Source organism: Panthera leo, chromosome A3, assembly GCF_018350215.1.
Source record: "Panthera leo isolate Ple1 chromosome A3, P.leo_Ple1_pat1.1, whole genome shotgun sequence".
Classification (NCBI taxonomy): domain Eukaryota; kingdom Metazoa; phylum Chordata; class Mammalia; order Carnivora; family Felidae; genus Panthera; species Panthera leo.
Genome location: NC_056681.1, coordinates 62,913,444 through 62,932,011, shown reverse-complemented (window position 1 = coordinate 62,932,011; position 18,568 = coordinate 62,913,444). Strand labels below are relative to the sequence as shown.

Here is an 18,568-nt window from a genome sequence, read left to right as displayed (position 1 = left end):
CCGCTTACCTTGTTTATAAAATGAGGCTCATAAAACCTTCAGAAGTTCGTTGTAATTAATACATATGAGGTACTTATGACAGTGCTCACACGTAGTAAGTGCTCACTGAATGTTGGTGATGGTGATGTTCATTTAAAAGTGATGAAAAGACTTAGAACTTGAGGTCTTGAGATTGAAACCATTCTAAGGAATAACAAGCACTCAGATGCTGTCAGGCCTGTTGTGAGCAGAGGGAAATTGGAGGTGGAAAGCATTGGAATCGAGGAGGTTGCAGAATGGTGCACCCGAATACTGGCAGAGACATCTTTACAGGTGTGGAAGTCACCAGTGGGCTGGCAATGACTCCGCGTCACTGAGACAGGCCAGGTCTCTAGCTGAAGTTAACAAAAACGGGGATGCGGCTATAATGGGCTTCAAGGGAAGACACATTGTTGAGAGAGAAGGAGCGAGGGCTGTCTACAAGTGGCAGAAGGAGGGGCTCATCTGTCTGAGTCAGAGACTGAGGGAAAGAAGAAACAGCTTCTACTGGAAAGTGAGGAGTATTCTTCCAGGAGGAGGAAGAAACGGGCCAAGGTTGAAAAAAGTGGAGTAGTTGTTCATGGTAGAACAGATTTTGATTGAGAAGAGATGTTTTTCATAATAGCTTTTAAGAAAACTCATTCCCAAGCCTGGGGCAAGTCTGAAGAAGGCTTTCGCGTAAGGGAGGAAGTGGGAAGGAGGTTTGAGTAGATTCCTGGAAAAGCCAGTAGATGGGGGCTCTGTTCCCTCACCTTGATTGTAGGATATGCAGCATTAGACACGCTGGCTCAGGACTGGGTGCTGGTGCCAGGCATGCCCCAACCGGACACCCCCCCTGCCGGCCCACCCACCCCTTCTGCTCGGGGAGCACACTGTGACGTGTGCGTTTCCAGGGTTGGTGCCACTGGGCACAATGGTGGATAGAGGGACCGGGAGAGCTGGGATTGCAGCTTTTGCTTTCAGAGAGCAGATGGATGGGTTTAAAGGGAGAGAAACAGGACACCAGCGAGCTTCGTGACTGTGTTCTTTTCCAAAAGCACTGCTCAGTAATGTGATTGTATTCGGACATTTTTTTTTCATGACGTCAGGGAATAGCCTCCCTTAAAAGCTCTCGTGAAAAAGCACAACTATAAAACAGACTCAGGCAATGAAATGGAAACCAGACAAGTGGGTCTGTGTAATTCGGGTAAAGAGATTTCTCCTTGCAGCTTTGTGATCCGATCTCTGCTCTCTGAATAAAACTCTATTTCACGAGATCCACTTACATATGAGCTTTACCTTGCAGGTGCTTTTAGACATAACATGTCTTGCTTTATTACCAAGCGTGCAGGAAAGCACGGGTTCCCTCATCAGCAGCTATTCAGACCACCCTCCTAGGCTTGCCACCTTTCTCCAGTCCTCACAAGTCTTAAACCTCTCATCCTTGTATGATCCCAGCCCAGCAGCAGGAGGGAGGGCTAGTCCCATGTGCGCCTCGTTTAACCCCCATGTGTACCTTTATCCACCCCTCACACCCCTGCTCAGGTTTAGTCTTGGGGAAGTGTGTCCTGGGGAGCACGACTCATTGAAGAGGGTCTTTCTTACCCACCCCCTTTTCTTAAACTCATAGAGGCACAGAACTGAATCACCTGCCATCCTCTGTTTTTGGCACATTCTCTGGCTGCATCCCCAAGGAGCTCCTTTATTTTTTGTATTTTTCTTTTTTATAGAGGTGAAACACCTAACATAAAATTAACCATCTTAAAGTGTAAATGCAGTGGGATTTCGTACATTCATAATATTGTGCAGCCATCACCACTATCTAGTCCCAGAGCATTTTCATCATGCTCCCTCGCCTCCCAAAAACGCCCATGTCCCTTAAGCAATCACTCCCTGTCCTCCCCTTTCCTCCCAGCCCCTGGCAACCACCAGTCTGCTTCCTGTCTCTGACTCTTCCTGTTCTGGGTATTTCATGTTTAAGGGTTCATCCATATTGTAGCATATATCAGTACTTCATTTTTTTTTATGCCTGAGTGCTAGTCTCTTGCATGGATGTCCCACATTTGTGCATCTAGTCACCCATTGATGGACATTTGAGTTGTTTCCACCTTTTGGCTACCGTGAGGAATGCCGCTATGAACATAGATATAAAGTTTTTATTTGAGTACGTGGTTTCAGTTCTTCTGGGTATATACCTAGGAGTGGAATTGCTGCATAATATAGTAATTCTGTGTTTAACTTTGTGAGGAACTGGAGGTCCCTTCTTTTTTTTTTTTTTTTTTTTTAAGTAAGCTTTATGTTCAACGTGGGGCTTGAACTCACAACCCTAAGACCAAGAGTCACATGCTCCACCGACTAAGCTAGCCAGGAGCCCCTGGAAGTCCCTTCTTGATGGGCATTCTCCTGGGTCTGTTCTGTCAAGGAATAGTAGGCATCTACCACCCCAGCCCCAGCCCCCAAGACACATTGACCTCATCCTGCTAGATCTGGAAAGAAAGTGAAAGAGTAAGGCTGAGAAGCCAGGATCTCTCTGGAAGTGAGTAAGGTCACCAAAGAGATGCTGGAAATCAGAAGAAAGACAATCTGGGAAGAGATAGGATGCTAAAGGGATCTGGGGCCACAAGAAGACTGGACCAAGGCAGGGGAAGAATTTCTTTTTTTCAACGTTGTTTTTTTTTTTTTTTTTTTTTTTAATATATTTTTGGGACAGAGAGAGACAGAGCATGAACGGGGGAGGGGCAGAGAGAGAGGGAGACACAGAATCGGAAACAGGCTCCAGGCTCCGAGCCATCAGCCCAGAGCCTGACGCGGGGCTCGAACTCACGGACCGCGAGATCGTGACCTGGCTGAAGTCGGACGCTTAACCGATTGCGCCACCCAGGCGCCCCAAGCAGGGGAAGAATTTATCGAGAAAGGAACTCAGTTGTCCAGAATGAAGGAATGTGTAAACCTAAAACCCCCAAAGCTGTTATGGCCGCTCTACTGATGATGGAGGAGTGATATAGGAAAGCTATAGACTCATTTGTCCCTCTAACGATGGGGCAGGGGATCCAGGCAGAAAGAGTCCTTCAGGCTGAGGAATTGGGAAACTCAGGCCTTGTGGAGCCTCTGAGGGCTTTTATAAAAGGAGGCTTTAGAGGGATCGTCTTGACTACAGGGTGGAAGAGGATGGCTTGGAGGAGAGGAAGACAAAACTGGAAGCAAGGGGGCTGGTCAGAAGGTTACCAATGCTCTTAAAACACGATGGTTGAGGGTGGTCCTAGGAGAGGCAGTGAGGATGGGAGACTGACTGCCGTCGTCAGGTCCACTACCTGCACGCAGAGGAGAGGGCTTCAGAAGGCCCCGGGGCTCCAGAGCACCGCACACACTGCCGGAGATTCCCATCGGGTTAAGAGGTGAGAGGTGAGTTCAGGGACAGGTTGTAGACGCATGCCAGACCACTCCTTCTTGATGGAGGACTACAGTCAGAAATTCTAGCTAAATATGCATTTTTTCATCTGAATTATGCCAACATTGGTTAATTTTCATCAAGAAATTCTTTTCTGGTGTAACTCCCATCAAGTTAGTTTCATTCCTTGATCAGTTTTCTACATGGAGCCGTTAAACCATTTCTGATGTTCTCCCTTATTTTCTTAAGTGTCAGCTCTGTTAAATTTAAGTGTAAATTTAACAATAAAGACTTGATTTTTTTTTTTTTTTTTGGTCAAATTTTAGTCAGTAAGAGTTTTACCACACCCGGGTTTAAATCTCATCAGTTCTATATTTTCTAATGTGTGTTTCCATCAACTTGCATTTTCCCCATTGTCATTGCTATTGCTATTATTTGCAGTTTTCAGTGTTACTAACAAAATGATTTCTTTGGTCAGTTGTTGTGGAATTTATCGTGTGCTATTTAACCATTGTTGGCTTAGTTGAGTGTTGATTATTTTTAGCAGTAACATTCATGGCAAGATCAAAACATCCTCAAGGTCAAAACCAATCTGCTTCTTCCCAGAATTCCTCTTCCTTCTAATCCTCCCTCCCACCCTTCCCATCAAAGACTGGTTCTGAAAGGAAAGAAATAGTGGACCCTTCTGGGCAATGGGCTCTGAAGCCTCAGAGCACCCAGCCACCCTTCCTAGCAGCTTTTAATTATTTTTTTAAGTAGACTCCAAGCCCAGCATGGAGCCCAATGTGGGGCTTGAACTCACAACCCTGAGATCCAGACCTGAGCTGAGATCAAAAGTCAGATCCTCAACCGAGCCACCCAGGCACCTCCCTAGCAGCTAGTTTAAATCCAACCTGCAACAGTTTGATCTGTTCTCCTTTTTTTAGTTGGCTAAAAACACAAGTAACTCACTGCCCCGTATTCTCTGAATTGTTATCTCTTCCTTGGCTTGTTCTTGAAGAGAGGTTTTTCTGTGGTCTCTCCCCTCCCTTCCCTCACCCCAGCCTTCTCCAGCCTCAGCCACCCCGCTTCCATCATCCCAGGGCCATGGCAACAGGTGCTTTCCGATGCCTCTAGAGGTGGGCAGTAATTCAAGGGAGGCTGGTGGGGAGTCCTGGCCACAGGGGTCTGGGAGTGAACTTAGTTTCAAGATCTAAAATTTCCAGAAACCTTGAGGGTTCAGTCAGTTAAGTGGCCAACTTCGGCTCAGGTCATGATCTCACAGCTCAAAGGCTTGTGAGTTTGAGCCCTGCATTGGGCTCTGTGATGACAGCTCAGAGCCTGGAGCCTGCTTCAGATTCTGTGTCTCCCTCTCTCTCTGCCCCTCCCCTGCTCATGGTCTCTCTGTCTCTCTCTCTCAAAAATAAACATCAAAAATAAATTAATATTTCCAGAAACTTTGAAATCACCAGTGCTTAACATTTTGAGCACTGTTTATGAATCTTAAAATCACTTTGTGACTTTAGGAATCATTTATACCTTGATGAACATGCTATATTACCAATGACTGTTTTTGTTCTGTTTAGAGCTGTAAAAGCCTGAGAGTGAGAGACCTTTCTGGATTCTGAATAAGGCTGGGAGATGGTAGTGGTAATGCCCTCAAGAGACAAAAATTATCTTCCTGAATTTTTCTGAGTTCAAATTTCTAGTCTTCAGTTACACTTCAGAACCATCTGTAGCCATTACCTTCCATAGCCCACGGGTGTGTTGGGGGAGCTGGGCAGACCCCCATCTTGTGCTCGGTACTGCATGCCCCATGCCTAGATTGGACATGTGTTCTGGGGAGCTCTGGCCTCTGGCTGGCACAGCGCCTTGTGCTCATGACAGCTTTTCTGAAATAAATCAGCCATTTGGTTTCTTTTTCTCTCCCACCTCAAGCCCTATTTGAATAAGCTGAAAGGGTTGAAGATAGGGAGTAGGGGACCAAGATAGGCAATATGGTGGGTGGAGAGTGGCTCTGAGGGTCAGAGAAGCTTAGGAAGAACTCAGAAGGAGCTAGTCAGTGTTCAGAGCTCAGGCTGAGAAGAAATTTCCTTTAACAAGTTCCAGTCGTGAAATAAACTAAAGAAAACTGGAATGACTTCAAGGAAAGGGAGAAGAGAAATAGTAGGATCCAGGCTGGTCCCTTAGGAATATGGAATGTGTCTTCAGAGCCCTTGAACTCTGCCCAGAGGAAGAGGAGGCTAATTGCAGAAGGAGAGCTCAAGTTGCCCAGTGCCACCTCCCTCCCCAGGACAGCGTCTCATTCTGTAGGCATCCTCATTGTACTCGACCTCCTCACTGGCTCATCCAGCAGTGTCAGGGAGATGGGGAGAAGGACTCAGATTGCGCTTCCAGGAGTGCTTTGGGATGAGTGACCTAAGTGCAAGGTGCTTACCTTTCACGAAGAGGCGGAGGTGATTGAACACTTTGGGAGGCCCAGCAGAGTAAAATCACCGAGGAACAGGCAGAGCACAGGGGAAGTGCTGCTGGCAAGGGTCGCACCTTGCGCAAGGGCATCAAGCATGGGCCGGATGCTGTTGTCCAGAGCATCTCTGGGATGGACCTAACTCACTCCTCGCCCTGTGACCCTGTCACACACCAGGGCTCCAGGGATAGGCCTTCATTAGCCTGCTCTGGAGCGGCCATGGACAAAGCTCACATGCACCTTACTCTTTCCCACTGACTTAGGAGGTAGCCGCAAGAAACAGGACAGTGAGCTGCGCACAAAATTGGGTATAACTGGGTACCCTGAAAGGTTTAGACGGGGGGATGGTGCTCCCCTTCTCCCCAGACTGAATGCCCCCAGGAGAACCCAGCTTTTGTCACAGGCATTGTTGCCTGAGAGTGACGTTCGTTTCAATCCACTCCTCATTCTTTGGTGTGGTTGGAAGTGAACAATTGTAAGCATTTTTATAAGCTTTGAGCTGAGTGTACTATTAACCAGCTGTAATTTAATTTATCAAACCCTTTTCAGTGAAGTATGGCCCTCCTAAGGAAGAAATGCACACTTGTAATTCATATGAAATGCTTGTTTGTTTTTATTCATGTTGGCTGGATCCATTTTTAAAATTAGGGGAAAATATATATATATTTACCTTGTGATTTGAGGTGGGCCCCCATTTTTTAAATTATAGCTTTTTTAACTTTAAAAATACAGGTTTTTAAAAATATGTATCTTTTCTTTCAAATGAAAACCAAGGATTTGGTTTCATGATGGGTCAACCAGGAAAATGTTTGCACCAGGGTTATGACTGCGTCTGTGGGGGTGTCAGCCTTTGGGAGCTAGGTCTGCAGGAACTTTGGGGGAACCCAGGCCATTTGTTCTGTATGAAAATGGCTAGAAAATTAAGAAAAAGCAAATTACTAATATTTGAAAGGTTCCCCCCCCAACTATTTTTAGAATTTCCAGTGGTGTTTTTATCCTTTCCCTTCAGACTTGGAAAATGTTTCCACCTCCAGACAGAAAGGGCTCTGTAATAAGCTATTCATCTCAAGTGGCTACTTTTCACCTGTTACCACCTTTCTGCCCAGAGAGCTGATGAGGAGTGGGGGGAGCTAGGGATTGCCTTGCAGGGGGGGCAGGGGAAATGAGAGGAGATGAGCTCCTTCTCATGTGCCCCAAATAGAGACCCAGGCCCCTGTTTTCCTGATGAACATTGGAAAGTTCCATCCATCCACCTACCAGACTGTTTACGTGGAGAGACTTCATCAAAGGGACTATTTACAGTTGTGCAGGGTTGTGGGCAGAGCTAAGGCAGGGCTTCTCAACCTCAGTACTACTGACATTTGGGGGAGGCAGGAGGTATCATGTGCATCACAGGGTAGCTAGCAGCATCCCTGGCCTCCAGCCACCACCTCCTCTGACTTGACAACCAAAAATGTGTCAGACATTGACGGATGTCCCCTACAGGGCAATATCGTCTCTGCTTGTGGTTGAGAACCACTAGGTGGAGGGAAGCAGCAAGTGATGTTGAGGCACCCAGAGACTAGTATTACTGCCCCCACCACCCTGAAAGCAGACGGAATGGGGGTTCCTGAACCCAAGAAGAGCTAAACTGGGAGGGGTGCAGCCATGCCAGAACCTTGGCGACTCACAGGGGAGAGTGTGGGAAAGAAAAACCCGACTTCTCTCTCTTTCTCCCCTCCAAATTCTGTGTTCCCTCCCCATGGTATAAATCCTGCCAGAAGCCAGGTGGGTAGTACAGTCCATAAAGTCAGCCTCCTGGGGCACTGAGCGGGAGGCTGAAAGACAAAGAATGGATGGTGGGAGCAAAAATATGATTATATGAAATTAATCAGTCTACTCATCCCTCCATGTGTTCATTCAACATTTATAGTTGGCTTAGCAAAATGGTCAAGAATATAAGCTCTGGAGTCAGACAAGCCTGGGTTTGTATCTGGCCCTACCGCGAACCTGTGTGATCTTGAATGAGTGACTTCCTTAACGCTCAATAACCTCAAATGTAGAATGACAACAGTAATTCTGTCTATATGTGCCTGAGCCTTGCAGTGTTGGAGATTTCCCGGGGAAACACAAGTCCTAAGTAAATTGCTTAGTACATGACTCTAACCAAGTGCCAAGTGGATGGTATCTGCTGTGTGCCCAGTGCTGCTTTATGGATGATCGTGGGAAAAGCAAAGACATGGGGCTCAGCTACAGAATGCCCTCTTTCACCATCTGTCAGCATACTGAGTGCTGTGCAGATATGAGCAGAGAAAGGTCACAGAGGGCTAGAAAAATCCAGACCACAGGACCTGAGTCAGGTCCCAAGGGACGAGTAGGTCTGGCTAAGTCAGGATGAGAAAGCAGATCTATTAGACGGGGGATGATGAGGAAACCGAAGCCATGAGAGTTGAAGGGAGGGGGGAAGGCCCAGAGAGCCTCAGGGGCAGACTGGTGAGCAGACAGCTTTGGTAGATGGTCTTGGTCTATGAAGATGAGGGGCTGGATCTGGGCTAGCTGCCTTCCTCAGTACTCAGGTGTAGGAGTCAGAAACTCACATGCCTACAGGAGTGAGGTGGGAGGCAGCAGGGTCGTCCCAGACTGGATGCACTGATGCCTCCTGTAGAGCAGAGCCATTGCTGTGCTCCAGGCCTCTATTACCACATTAAAGTGCAGGCCTAGGACACCAGGTTCTAATTTTCTGGATTTTCAAATGATGCTAGCAACTCAGATTTTTTATGAGAAATCTCCTGACTTTTAAAAAACCATATAAGCCATACCAGACTTGTGTGGACACCAAACGGTTTATTTGCACCCCTGTCTAGAAGCTTCTGAGGGGCCCTTTGGGGCGTTAGAACCCTTGAGCTCTGTTTGGTTGGGTTCTGCCTCCTTGTGTACTGTCTTCTAAACAATAGCTCTCAGGGCTTAAACAAACAAACAAACAAAAACCAAAATCCAAAAACGGGTGCTTGGGTGGCTCAGTCAGTTAAGCGTCCCACCAGCTCAGGTCATGATCTCACAGTTCATGGGTTCGAGCGTCTCATCAGGCTCTGTGCTGACAGCTCAGAGCCTGTAACCTGCTTCGGATTCTGTGTCTCCCTCTCTCTCTGCCCCTCCCCCACTCACACTCCGTGTCTCTCTCTCTCTCGAAAATAAATGAACAACAACAAAAAAAAAAGCAGAAAAAGAAGTAGGAGGAAGAGTTCCCCTCCAGACTTAATAGCATGGCCAGGTTGGGAGTGTAAGGGAAGGGCTGGCTGTAGCCTAGGCACACAGACTTGGAACAGTGAGTGTGTGCGCAGTAGTCTGTGCTGTATGCGCTCCTTGCACTTGCCCCAGTGCATGCTGGGGCTGGGGCTGGGGCTTCCCTTGAGAGCACTAACCAGCACATTTGGTTCTTCTTTGATGAAATTTTTTAAATATTCAGATAAAGAACAGAGGCTAATATCACAAATACCCATGTTCCCCCACCCAGACTTCCTGCTGTGTTCTTCAGAACTGGAGATGTCACCCATTTTCTTTCCTTAGGACACGGACCTTCCTCTGGGCCATTTGTCTCGGGTAAGGGTCACTGGGGAGCTCTGTTTGGTGGTAAAGGCTGAGAAAATGACCTTTGGTATAGCCATGAAGTCCTGTCACTGACTGCCACGCCAGGAAACCACCTCTGAGTGCTGGCTCTGCTGGCCCTGAAGAGCAGAGAGCCATGGGCTCTAGGGCCAAGGGTCAGGAGAGGCAAGGGACAGAGGGGCTCTGGCAGCCTCAGGAAGAACTGAATGGCAGAGTCAGCAGTTGAACCAAGCTTCAGTTCCACACTTGTTTCTCATGACTAATTAAAATCCAGGCTCTTGCTCTGCTGAGGGGAAGTAAAGAAGTATATGGAGAAGACCAAAAATAATGAAGTGGTCTGGAAACAGCCTCATGCAACCTTAAAATATTTTCGCTCAGAAAAAAGAAGGCACAGTAATACTCCCTCACTCAAACACTGCCTTTGCCTCCCGGCATCTGCTCCAGCCTGTCTGGCCCTCCGGCTTCACCTCCACCTCCCCTGGCAGACACCCCTCCTCAGGGGTAGGCCTAATCTCCCTGCTCCTCCCTTTCGTCCCAGCCGTGCATGGCCCCTTACGCTTGGCCTGCCCAAGTTTCCCCTCCATGAAGCTCCCTCCTCCCACTCTCCACCTTTTTTTCCCCTTTTCTAGTCTTTCATTCCTGCTACTAATGATATCGTCAATCCCATCATGATATGCCATCTTAGACTGTTTCATGACCCTTCGTATGTGTCCGCTCACCTCTGACTAAACTCTTCTGTCTCTGAGAGAAGGGACTGGGGTTTTCCTTGTGTTTCTCACAGTGCCCCCCACACAGCAGGTGACATTAAGTACTATGGGCAGAGAGAAGCTTGAATTGATGGGTGAATGGGTGGGTGGATGGACAGAGAGATGGTTGAATGGCAAGGTTGAGGGCGTTTGACAAATGCCCAAAACTGGGTTCTCCAGAGCTAGGGGCAGGGAACATCCAACCCATCTCCATTTACTCAGCATTTACTGTGCTGACTTGGGCTCTCTCAGGAAGGAGACCTGACCAGTGGCCTTAGTCTAGAGGGCATCTTCCCCATGACAGTTTAGAATCAGACTGTCTAATCCATGGTCTGAAGCAGTTTTCAAGGTTGGCGTCTGGAACAAGTCAATGTTGGCATTTTCATTTTAATCAGTACAGTTGAAGAAGTCCTCGAAGCCTGGGACTTAATGTGGATCCAGTCCACTGTGTGAAGCCTGTGTCTTTAGCTGCTAGCCCCGAGATGGGCCTCGTCACAGAGGTGGGAAACAAGATGGGCGGCGGGGCTGTGGGGCTCCCCATGCTCACCTCAAGAGCGTCAGCAAGTAAGGTCTCCCGTTAGCCAGGTGCCTGCCTTGGCAGGAGAGCCCTGATGCGGCTGGGGCAGTAACAAGAGGAAGTCCCCACTGCAGCAGCCCTGAAGTCCTGTGTTTGCTCCCCTCCCCTACAACCAAGTTACCCATTCACAAGGGTGGAAGGCAAGGATTAACTAGTTCTAAATGCTGATTCGTTGGGTTTCCAACTCACTTCCAAATGACTGAATGCTTATCCCCCTTGTGTAGGCCTACCACAGACATGAATGTGTATCGGTACACCTCAGCCATTTGAAGAGGCTTATTTCACGCTAGCCTTAGCTGTGTAGCCATTGGGAGCCAATGAATACTTCTCCCACACTGACTTCTTCCCTCCTCTGATTCCTGCAGCTCATGAGGTCCAGACCAGTCCATTGAGCACCTGATGTCTCATTGTTGCTTGAGTTTAAGCCTTCCCTTCCCTCTCAGACCACTACCTTCTTGAGGACAGGACTTGTCAGCTACTTGCCTTGCTTTTCCCACAGTGCTCAGCACGGTGCTGGCCACATAGCACACCCTCAGCACCTACGCCCTGACTGTCTGGTGAAGGGCCAGCTGCTCCAGGAAGCCTTCTCAGGTGCCCTCCCCACCCGCTGAGCAACCACTCACCTCTGCAGAGTCCTCTAGCGCCCGAGGCCCGGGCCCTACAGGCAAGCATGAGGGCTTGAAGTATTTGTCCAGGCTCAAATATTCTGTGAGCTCTTTCAAGGCATGCACTGTGCTCAGCAGTTGGGACCAACTGTGCACACAGATTTTTTAAGACAACAATTTCACTGAGATACGCCATACACGTGCCACATGAGTCAACTGCAGAGAGGGTACCATGCACCGGTTTTAGCATATTCATGGAGTTGTGCAGCCATCACCACAGTCGAGTTCAGCCATTTTCATCACTCCAAAAGAAACCCGTGCCCTTAGCAGTCCCCCTTCATTCTCCCTGTAGCAGTTTCCGGGGGCTATTGTAACAAATTACCATAAACTTGGTGACCTAAAACAACAGCAGTTTCTGGTTTCACAAGGCCAGAAGTCCAACATTAAGGTGTCGACAGGGCCACACTGGAGGCTCTGGGGAAGAATCTTGCTCTAGGGAATTCCTTGCCTCTTCCAGCTTCCGGAGGCTGTCAGCATACCTTGGCTGCATCACTCCAGTCTTCTAGCTTCACATCACCACCTCCTCTGTGTGTCTGCTGTCTTTCTGCTCTCTCTTGTTAGGACATTTGTGATGGCATTTAGGGTCCACCCAGATCATCAAAGATTATTTCCTTCATCTCAACACCATTAACTTAATCACATTTGCAAAGACCCTTTTTCCAAGTAAGGTAACATTCATGGGTTCCAGGGACTGGACATGAATATCTTTTGGGAAGCCAATTTTTGGCCTACCACACTGCCCATGCCCCCTGGCCCAAAATAATTCACATCCCACAAAATTTGCCAAATTAAAGTGTACAGGGGTGCCTGGGTGGCTCAGTCAGTTAAGCATCTGACTCTTGGTTTCGACTCAGGTCATGATCTTGTGATTTTGTGGGTTCAAACCCCGCATCAGGCTCTGTGCTGACAGCATGGAGCCTGCTTGGGATTCTGTCTCTCTCCCTCTCTCTCTGCCCCTCCCCTGTTGCACCGTCTCTGTCTCTCTCAAAATAAAGAAACTTAAAAAAATGTTTTTAAATAACTGCACAGGTGTACACATTTTAGTATATTCACAAGACTGTGCAACCATCACCACTATTAAATTCCAGAACACTTTCATCAGCCCAAAAAAGAAACATTATTTCTATCACAATCATTCCTCAATCTCCCTAGTCTCCAACTTCTGGCAACCACCAATCCACCTTTTGTCTCTATGATTTGCCTGTTCTGGATATTTCACATAAGTGGAATTATATAATACACAGGCTTTTGTGTCTGGCTTCTTTCACTTAGCGTGTTTTCAAAGTTCCTCCGTGTTGTAGCATGCGTCACTACTTCATTCCTTTTTAAGGCTGAATAATCTTCCATTGTATGGATATACCACATTTTATTTATCCATTCATTGGTTGATGGACATTTTGACTGCTTCTGTGTATTGACTATTAGGAACATTCATGTACAAGTCGTTGTGTGGACATATGTGTTTTATCTCTCTTAGGTATATGCCTAGGAGTGAGCAAAACTTTGAGACTGTTTTCCAAAGTGGCTGCACCATTTTACATCCCCACCAGCAATGTCTGAGAGTTCCATCTTCTCCATAGCCTCACCAAAACTTATTACTTATTATCTGTCTTTTTTATTATAGTTCTCCAAGTGGTTGTGAAGTGGTATCTCACCATGGTTTTGATTTGCATTTTTCTGATGGTCGACGATGTTAAGCATCTCTTCCCGTAACTTATTGGTCATTTGTGTGTCTTCTCTGGAGAAATGTCTATTCAGATCCTTTGTATGTGTTTTCATTGGGTTATTTGTATTTTATTATTTCAGGTTTTTAATGTCTATTTATTTGGGGGGGCACGTGCATGCACACGCACACACGCGCACACACACACACACACACACACACACACAAGCTGGGGAGGGCCAAAGAGAGAGAGAGAGAGAGAGAGAGAGAGAGAGAGAGAGAGAGAGAGAAGCCCAAGCAGGCTCTAAGCCTGGCTGGCCTGCATGGTCAGCTAAAAAGTTCCTCTCCCCACTCTCCTGCCTCTCTTCACAAGGCATTTGGCCAGTAGAGATCTGGGTTGTTCTGGCTGAGGTGTCCTAGTCCAGGGCAAGGTAATAAAAGAGGAAACTTGGTGGATGCATCTGGCCCCTCAAAGAGATTTAAATCCAACCAATTCTCCTCCTGCCCCCACCCAGCTTTTTCTCCCTTCCTTCTTCATCTTGCAGAGTCAGTATTTGGGCGGTTATAATTCTCTCTGGATTCACCTCTAGCCACATCGCACCAGCACTCCTTTATACCTCTGTCATGCCTGCCACTCTCCTGCCACTTCCTCAGCACGATTCATGACGAAATGGTGCAGGATGGGGGATATCTGTCCTGTTGGGTAGGGCAGGTGCAGCAGTCTGGCCTTCCTGGCGGCATCTCTGGTCACTCTCGTGTGTTCTTTATGAAGCCAACTGGAGTGTTGCTGAGCTGCAGGCACAGATTTTGCTGGTGGACTGTGGCATTTCCAGTCCTTGCCTTGAGGAGACCGAAAGGGGAGCAGGCCGTAAATCAGAAGGTAGATTTTTGTGAAAGGTTTCACATAAGCCCACCTGCTGCACAATACCTGCTGCTTTGATTGTCTTTTGAAATATGGCCCCCAGCTGGGAGCTTTTCTTTGTGAATCAGAGTGATAAAGCCAAGTCTGACTTCATCTCCGTGGGGTGCCGGGGGTGTTTCTCCATCGCCTCCCTGTGGGGTAGGGACAGCTTCTGCACTGAGGCCCACTTAGCTCACTGCCACCACAGCTAACTGTGCAAACTCGGATCCGTTACCCCGCTTCCATGAGCATAACTTCCTCATTTGTTAAATAAGGATGCCTCCCTCCTAGTGGTGGGAGCGGTAAGGATCTGATAGGCCAGTATTCATTATTATCAACGGTAACCCTAGTTAACCATCTAGTGAATGCTTGCTTTGTGGCAGTCCCTGTGTTATTAAATCAAGCGGCAGTAAAGGAAAAGATTTCATGATCTCCAGGGCCACACACTGGAATGTTCTGAACCTCTGCTCTATGTTTAATCCCATGCCGGTCTTCGTGCGTATTTTCAGTTCTTTGAGGTTTGAAGGATGCCAATTAATTGTACCGTCTCCCCATACAGATACTACACAGAGGGGTCAGGTAGAGATAAAAACAGATATTGTAGGGACGCCTGGACGGCTCAGTCGGTTAAGCGTCCCATTTCAGCTCAGATCATGATCTCGCGGTTCGTGGGTTCGAGCCCCGCATCGGGCTCTGTGCTGAAGCTCAGAGCCTGGAGCTTTTTTCGGATTCTGTGTCTCCCTCTCTCTCTGCCCCTCCCCAGCTCACACTCTGTCTCTCTTTCTCAAAAATAAATAAACATTAAAAAAATTTTTTTAATAATAAAAATAAAAAATAGAGATTGTATTGTAGGTAAAGGTTAGACCAACACAAGGCCCAGACCTACAGCCAAAATGCACCTTTGCTCCCCACTTCCCTCCCATCCCCCTCCTCTTTTTCTGTTGCCCAAGTTAAATCCTGGTTCCAGGCTGCACAGGCAGCAGCCTAGGGAGCAGGGGCACTAAGGAGCAGTTGTCCCAGGGGATTGATTTGGGATGGTGACATCAGTCTTTTAGCTGCTTCCATGAGTGTAGGCTCTTCTGGGTGTGTTCCAGGTAGTACTGGCCCCGCTGCAGGGTCACCAACCCTGCTTATCTCACTGTGAAGACTTGCATGTCTAGAATGTTGGTGCTGTTTCCAAATCTGTGTTCCACAGGCACCATGAAACATTTTGCCCATTCCTATTCTTCATAGCCACTTACAGCTCTGTGACTATACAAAAGTGGGTCATTCTGAGCCCAGGATCCCTCACCTGTGAAGTAGGGATGGCAATATCCAACCGATAGGATGTTGAAGGAATGGACAGAAGGTACTTGGTTAGGGCCTGGCACATAATAGGCCCTTGGGGGCCCATCCTGCTATGTCTGGTTCAGTACCCTGAGAACTCAAAGCTTTCAGTCCAGACTTGGAGGCTTCTCCCCGTGTGCTGAGCATGTCTCTTTGGGAGCCAGTGGTCAGGGCCAGGTCTATGTGCTGGAGTTGGAAATGTGGATTTGGGAAAAGGTGAGGCCTCAACAGAAGCGGGTCCTCGGAAGACCAGCACTGGTGCATGGATGGATCCAAAGAGGTTCATTTTGTGGTGGGATTTCAATCCCATGTTTCAGACCTCCTCCAGGTTGGGGGCGGGAGGGCTGGGGTCGTTAGCGGAAGTGCCAACAACCCAGAGCCTCCCTTCAAATCCATATTTAGGACTGTCTAAGGCAAAATGATGAAGTAAGCAATGGTTCCCCCAAGGCACCTGCTTCCTCTTTCTGCACCCTAATCTACTCTTTCAGCGCCCTTTCCCGGCCAACTAGGAAGATGAGTGTCTGAAAATGAATTCAAAGAGGGCAGCAAAATGTGAGCCAAATCAGGCTCACCACCTTTTGTTGTACAGCTCGTAAACTACAAATGGTTTTTATGTTTTTAAATGTTTGGGGGAAAAAAACCAAAAGAAGAATATTTTATGACATGTGAAAACCACATGACATTCAAATTTTACTGGAACATTAAAAGTTTACATATTGTCCATGGCTGCTTCCAGCAGAGTTGAGTAGTTGTGACAGAGACCTGAAGACCCCCAATGTCTGAAATATTTATTATCTGGCCTTTTAAGAAAAGGTTTGTTGGGGAGCCTGGGTGGCTCATTCGGTTAAGCGTCCGACTTCAGCTCAAGTCATGATCTCACAGTTTGTGGGTTTGAGCCCCACGTCGGGCTCTGTGCTGACAGCTCAGAGCCTGGAGCCTGCTTCGGATTCTGTGTCTCCCCCTCTCTCTGCCCCTCCCCTGCTCATGCTCTGTCTCTCTCTGTCTCAAAAAAAAAAAAAAAAAAAAAAAAAAAGCTAAAAAGAAAAAAAGAAAACGTTTGCTGATGCCCCGCTCTAAAATGTTAAGAGATTTATGTGTTATGTGGTCAGCAAGATTTGCTTTCAGAGGGACAGGCAAACCAACAGAATCCAGGCGCTGTGGCAGGCCTGCAGAGGAGACACTGGGTGGGGAGCTTTCCTGATTTCCTCCCAGTTACACTGGAGGGGCTGACAGGAGGTAAATGTCTAATCCTGCAGGCGGACATGCTACTGACCGCACTGGGGTAGGGGGCATGGAAATGGTGGGGTTCGGGCCTGTGGCTCACTCTAGCTGTCTAGACAGCAGGACTCAGAAATGGGTTGGTAATCTGCAAGGAGCCTATCCCACCATCCTCCCCATAGGCTGGTGGTAGTGATTAACACGAGGCCCTTCGTGTTTAGAGTCCTTCAGAGCCTCCGTGGGGTGGCCCTGAGCAGCACATTCATCGTTTGCTTCTCTCTTGCTTCCACAGAATTTGCCTTCTGCCAGGTGGATGCCTCAATTGCACTGACTCTGGCCCTGGCTGTGCTGTGTGACCTGCTCCAGCAGTGGGACAAGCTGGCCCCCGGACTCCCAGTCTTGCTGGGATGGCTGTTGGGAGAGGGGGAGGACTTCGTGGTCCATGTAGAAAGCACACATCAGGTAATCCTAGGGTCTCAGGGCAGTTGGTGGGGGGGGATGGTCAGAGTGTCAAACCCGCTGAATGCAGCACATTAGGCTTACTTGGGCATCAGGTGCCTGCTGAACGTGTGCTTCTGGATGCTTAGGTACGGATCAGTTATGGCTTAGGAAACTGTCTGAATGACATGGCAGCCTGCTAGATCCGCTGGGGGCCCTGGAGATGCTGGGGCAGCTCTCATGCTGGCCTTTTGGGTTCCAATGGTAAGTCTTCAGATCACCAGGGGAGAGGACTTTGAAAGAGACTCCTTGGTTTCCGAAGCCAGTGAGTGTGCTCCCGCACTCTCCAGCTGTCTAACTAAAGCCAGTACCCATATCTGCTCCACACCCAGGACACCCCTTGATCGCCTGACCCCGGTGGCCGACGGGACTGGCATTCCTGAGCTCCACAGGAAGGTAACAGTTGGAAAGACAGTTCTTGGCAGTCCACCACGCCAGGGCAGTGCACAGACAGCAGACTGAAATGCAACCCGAGTCTTCATGGGAAAAAGGGCTGTTTACTTAGCCTGGAGCTTTAGCCGAAGGGACAGGCTCCAGGTTTCCCACGCATCTAGAGACTAAGGAGGTGCTCCCAGGGAATATAAGCAGGAGGTGACACCCTTGCATTCCCCCTTGGCCTTGCTACAGCTCCATGAGACCTCCCAGAAAGGAGCTTGGAGCCCCAGTTTTTACAACGGTTGCCCAGGGGACACCTCTAGATCTCCTGGTCTGGAGGCCAGCAGGGATTACAGTTGCCACCGCACAGGACTGTATATATTTGCATACTTTATTTTATTTTCTTTTAACATTTTGATTTATTTTTGAGAGATAGAGACAGAGCATGAGCAGGGGAGGGACAGAGAGAGGGAGACACAGAATCTGAAGCAGACTCCAAGCTCTGAGCGTTCAGCACAGAGCCTGATGTGGGGCTCGAACCCACCAACCATGAGATCATGACCTGAGCCAAAGTCAGACACTTAACCAACTGAGCCACCCAGGTGCCCCAATATTTGTTGACTTTAAAAGCTGCCACCAAAGGATCTGGCTTCCAATCAGCCTGAAAATAGGTACTGAATGATATTCCTCCCCTTGGAACAGGTCTTGGCATTTTGTCAGCAACAGGGGAATATTAAGAATAAATCAGGTGGTTTAGACAATCAGAAAGGTTGAAGAGACAACCAAGAACTAGGGCAAGGTTCAGTGAGAAGTTTCATCAGCATAAGACCACTCCTTCAAGACTGAGAAAGGTCGCTGCTTTGCCTAATACATAGAAGCAAAGACAGAGTCAAGCAAAATGAAGAAACAGAGAAATATGTTCCAAATGGAAGAATAAGACAAAACCTCAGAAAAAGACCTTAATGATATGGAGATAAGTCATCTACCTGATAAAGAATTCAATGTATTAGTCATAGAGGAGCCTGGGTGGCTCAGTTGGTTAAGCATCCTGTCTCACTCTTAATTTCGGCTCAGATCATGATTTCACCATTCATGAGAAAGAGCCCCATGTCGGGCTCTGCACTGAGTGTGGAGCTAGCTTGGGATTCTCTCTCTCCCTCTCTCTCTGTGCCCCTCCCTTGCT

General features: G+C 48.0%; 1 protein-coding gene across 3 annotated transcripts in view; it reads left to right on the top strand.

Annotated features, from left to right (window-relative positions):
• Window positions 1-18,568, top strand: part of THADA (THADA armadillo repeat containing) — a 325,833-nt gene that overhangs the window by 300,928 nt on the left and 6,337 nt on the right. For all 3 annotated transcript variants that reach the window (XM_042932129.1, XM_042932128.1, XM_042932131.1), the window contains one exon: window positions 16,805-16,974. In XM_042932129.1, coding sequence (XP_042788063.1) covers window positions 16,805-16,974 — 170 coding nt within the window. The remainder of the gene's footprint in view (window positions 1-16,804; window positions 16,975-18,568) is intronic.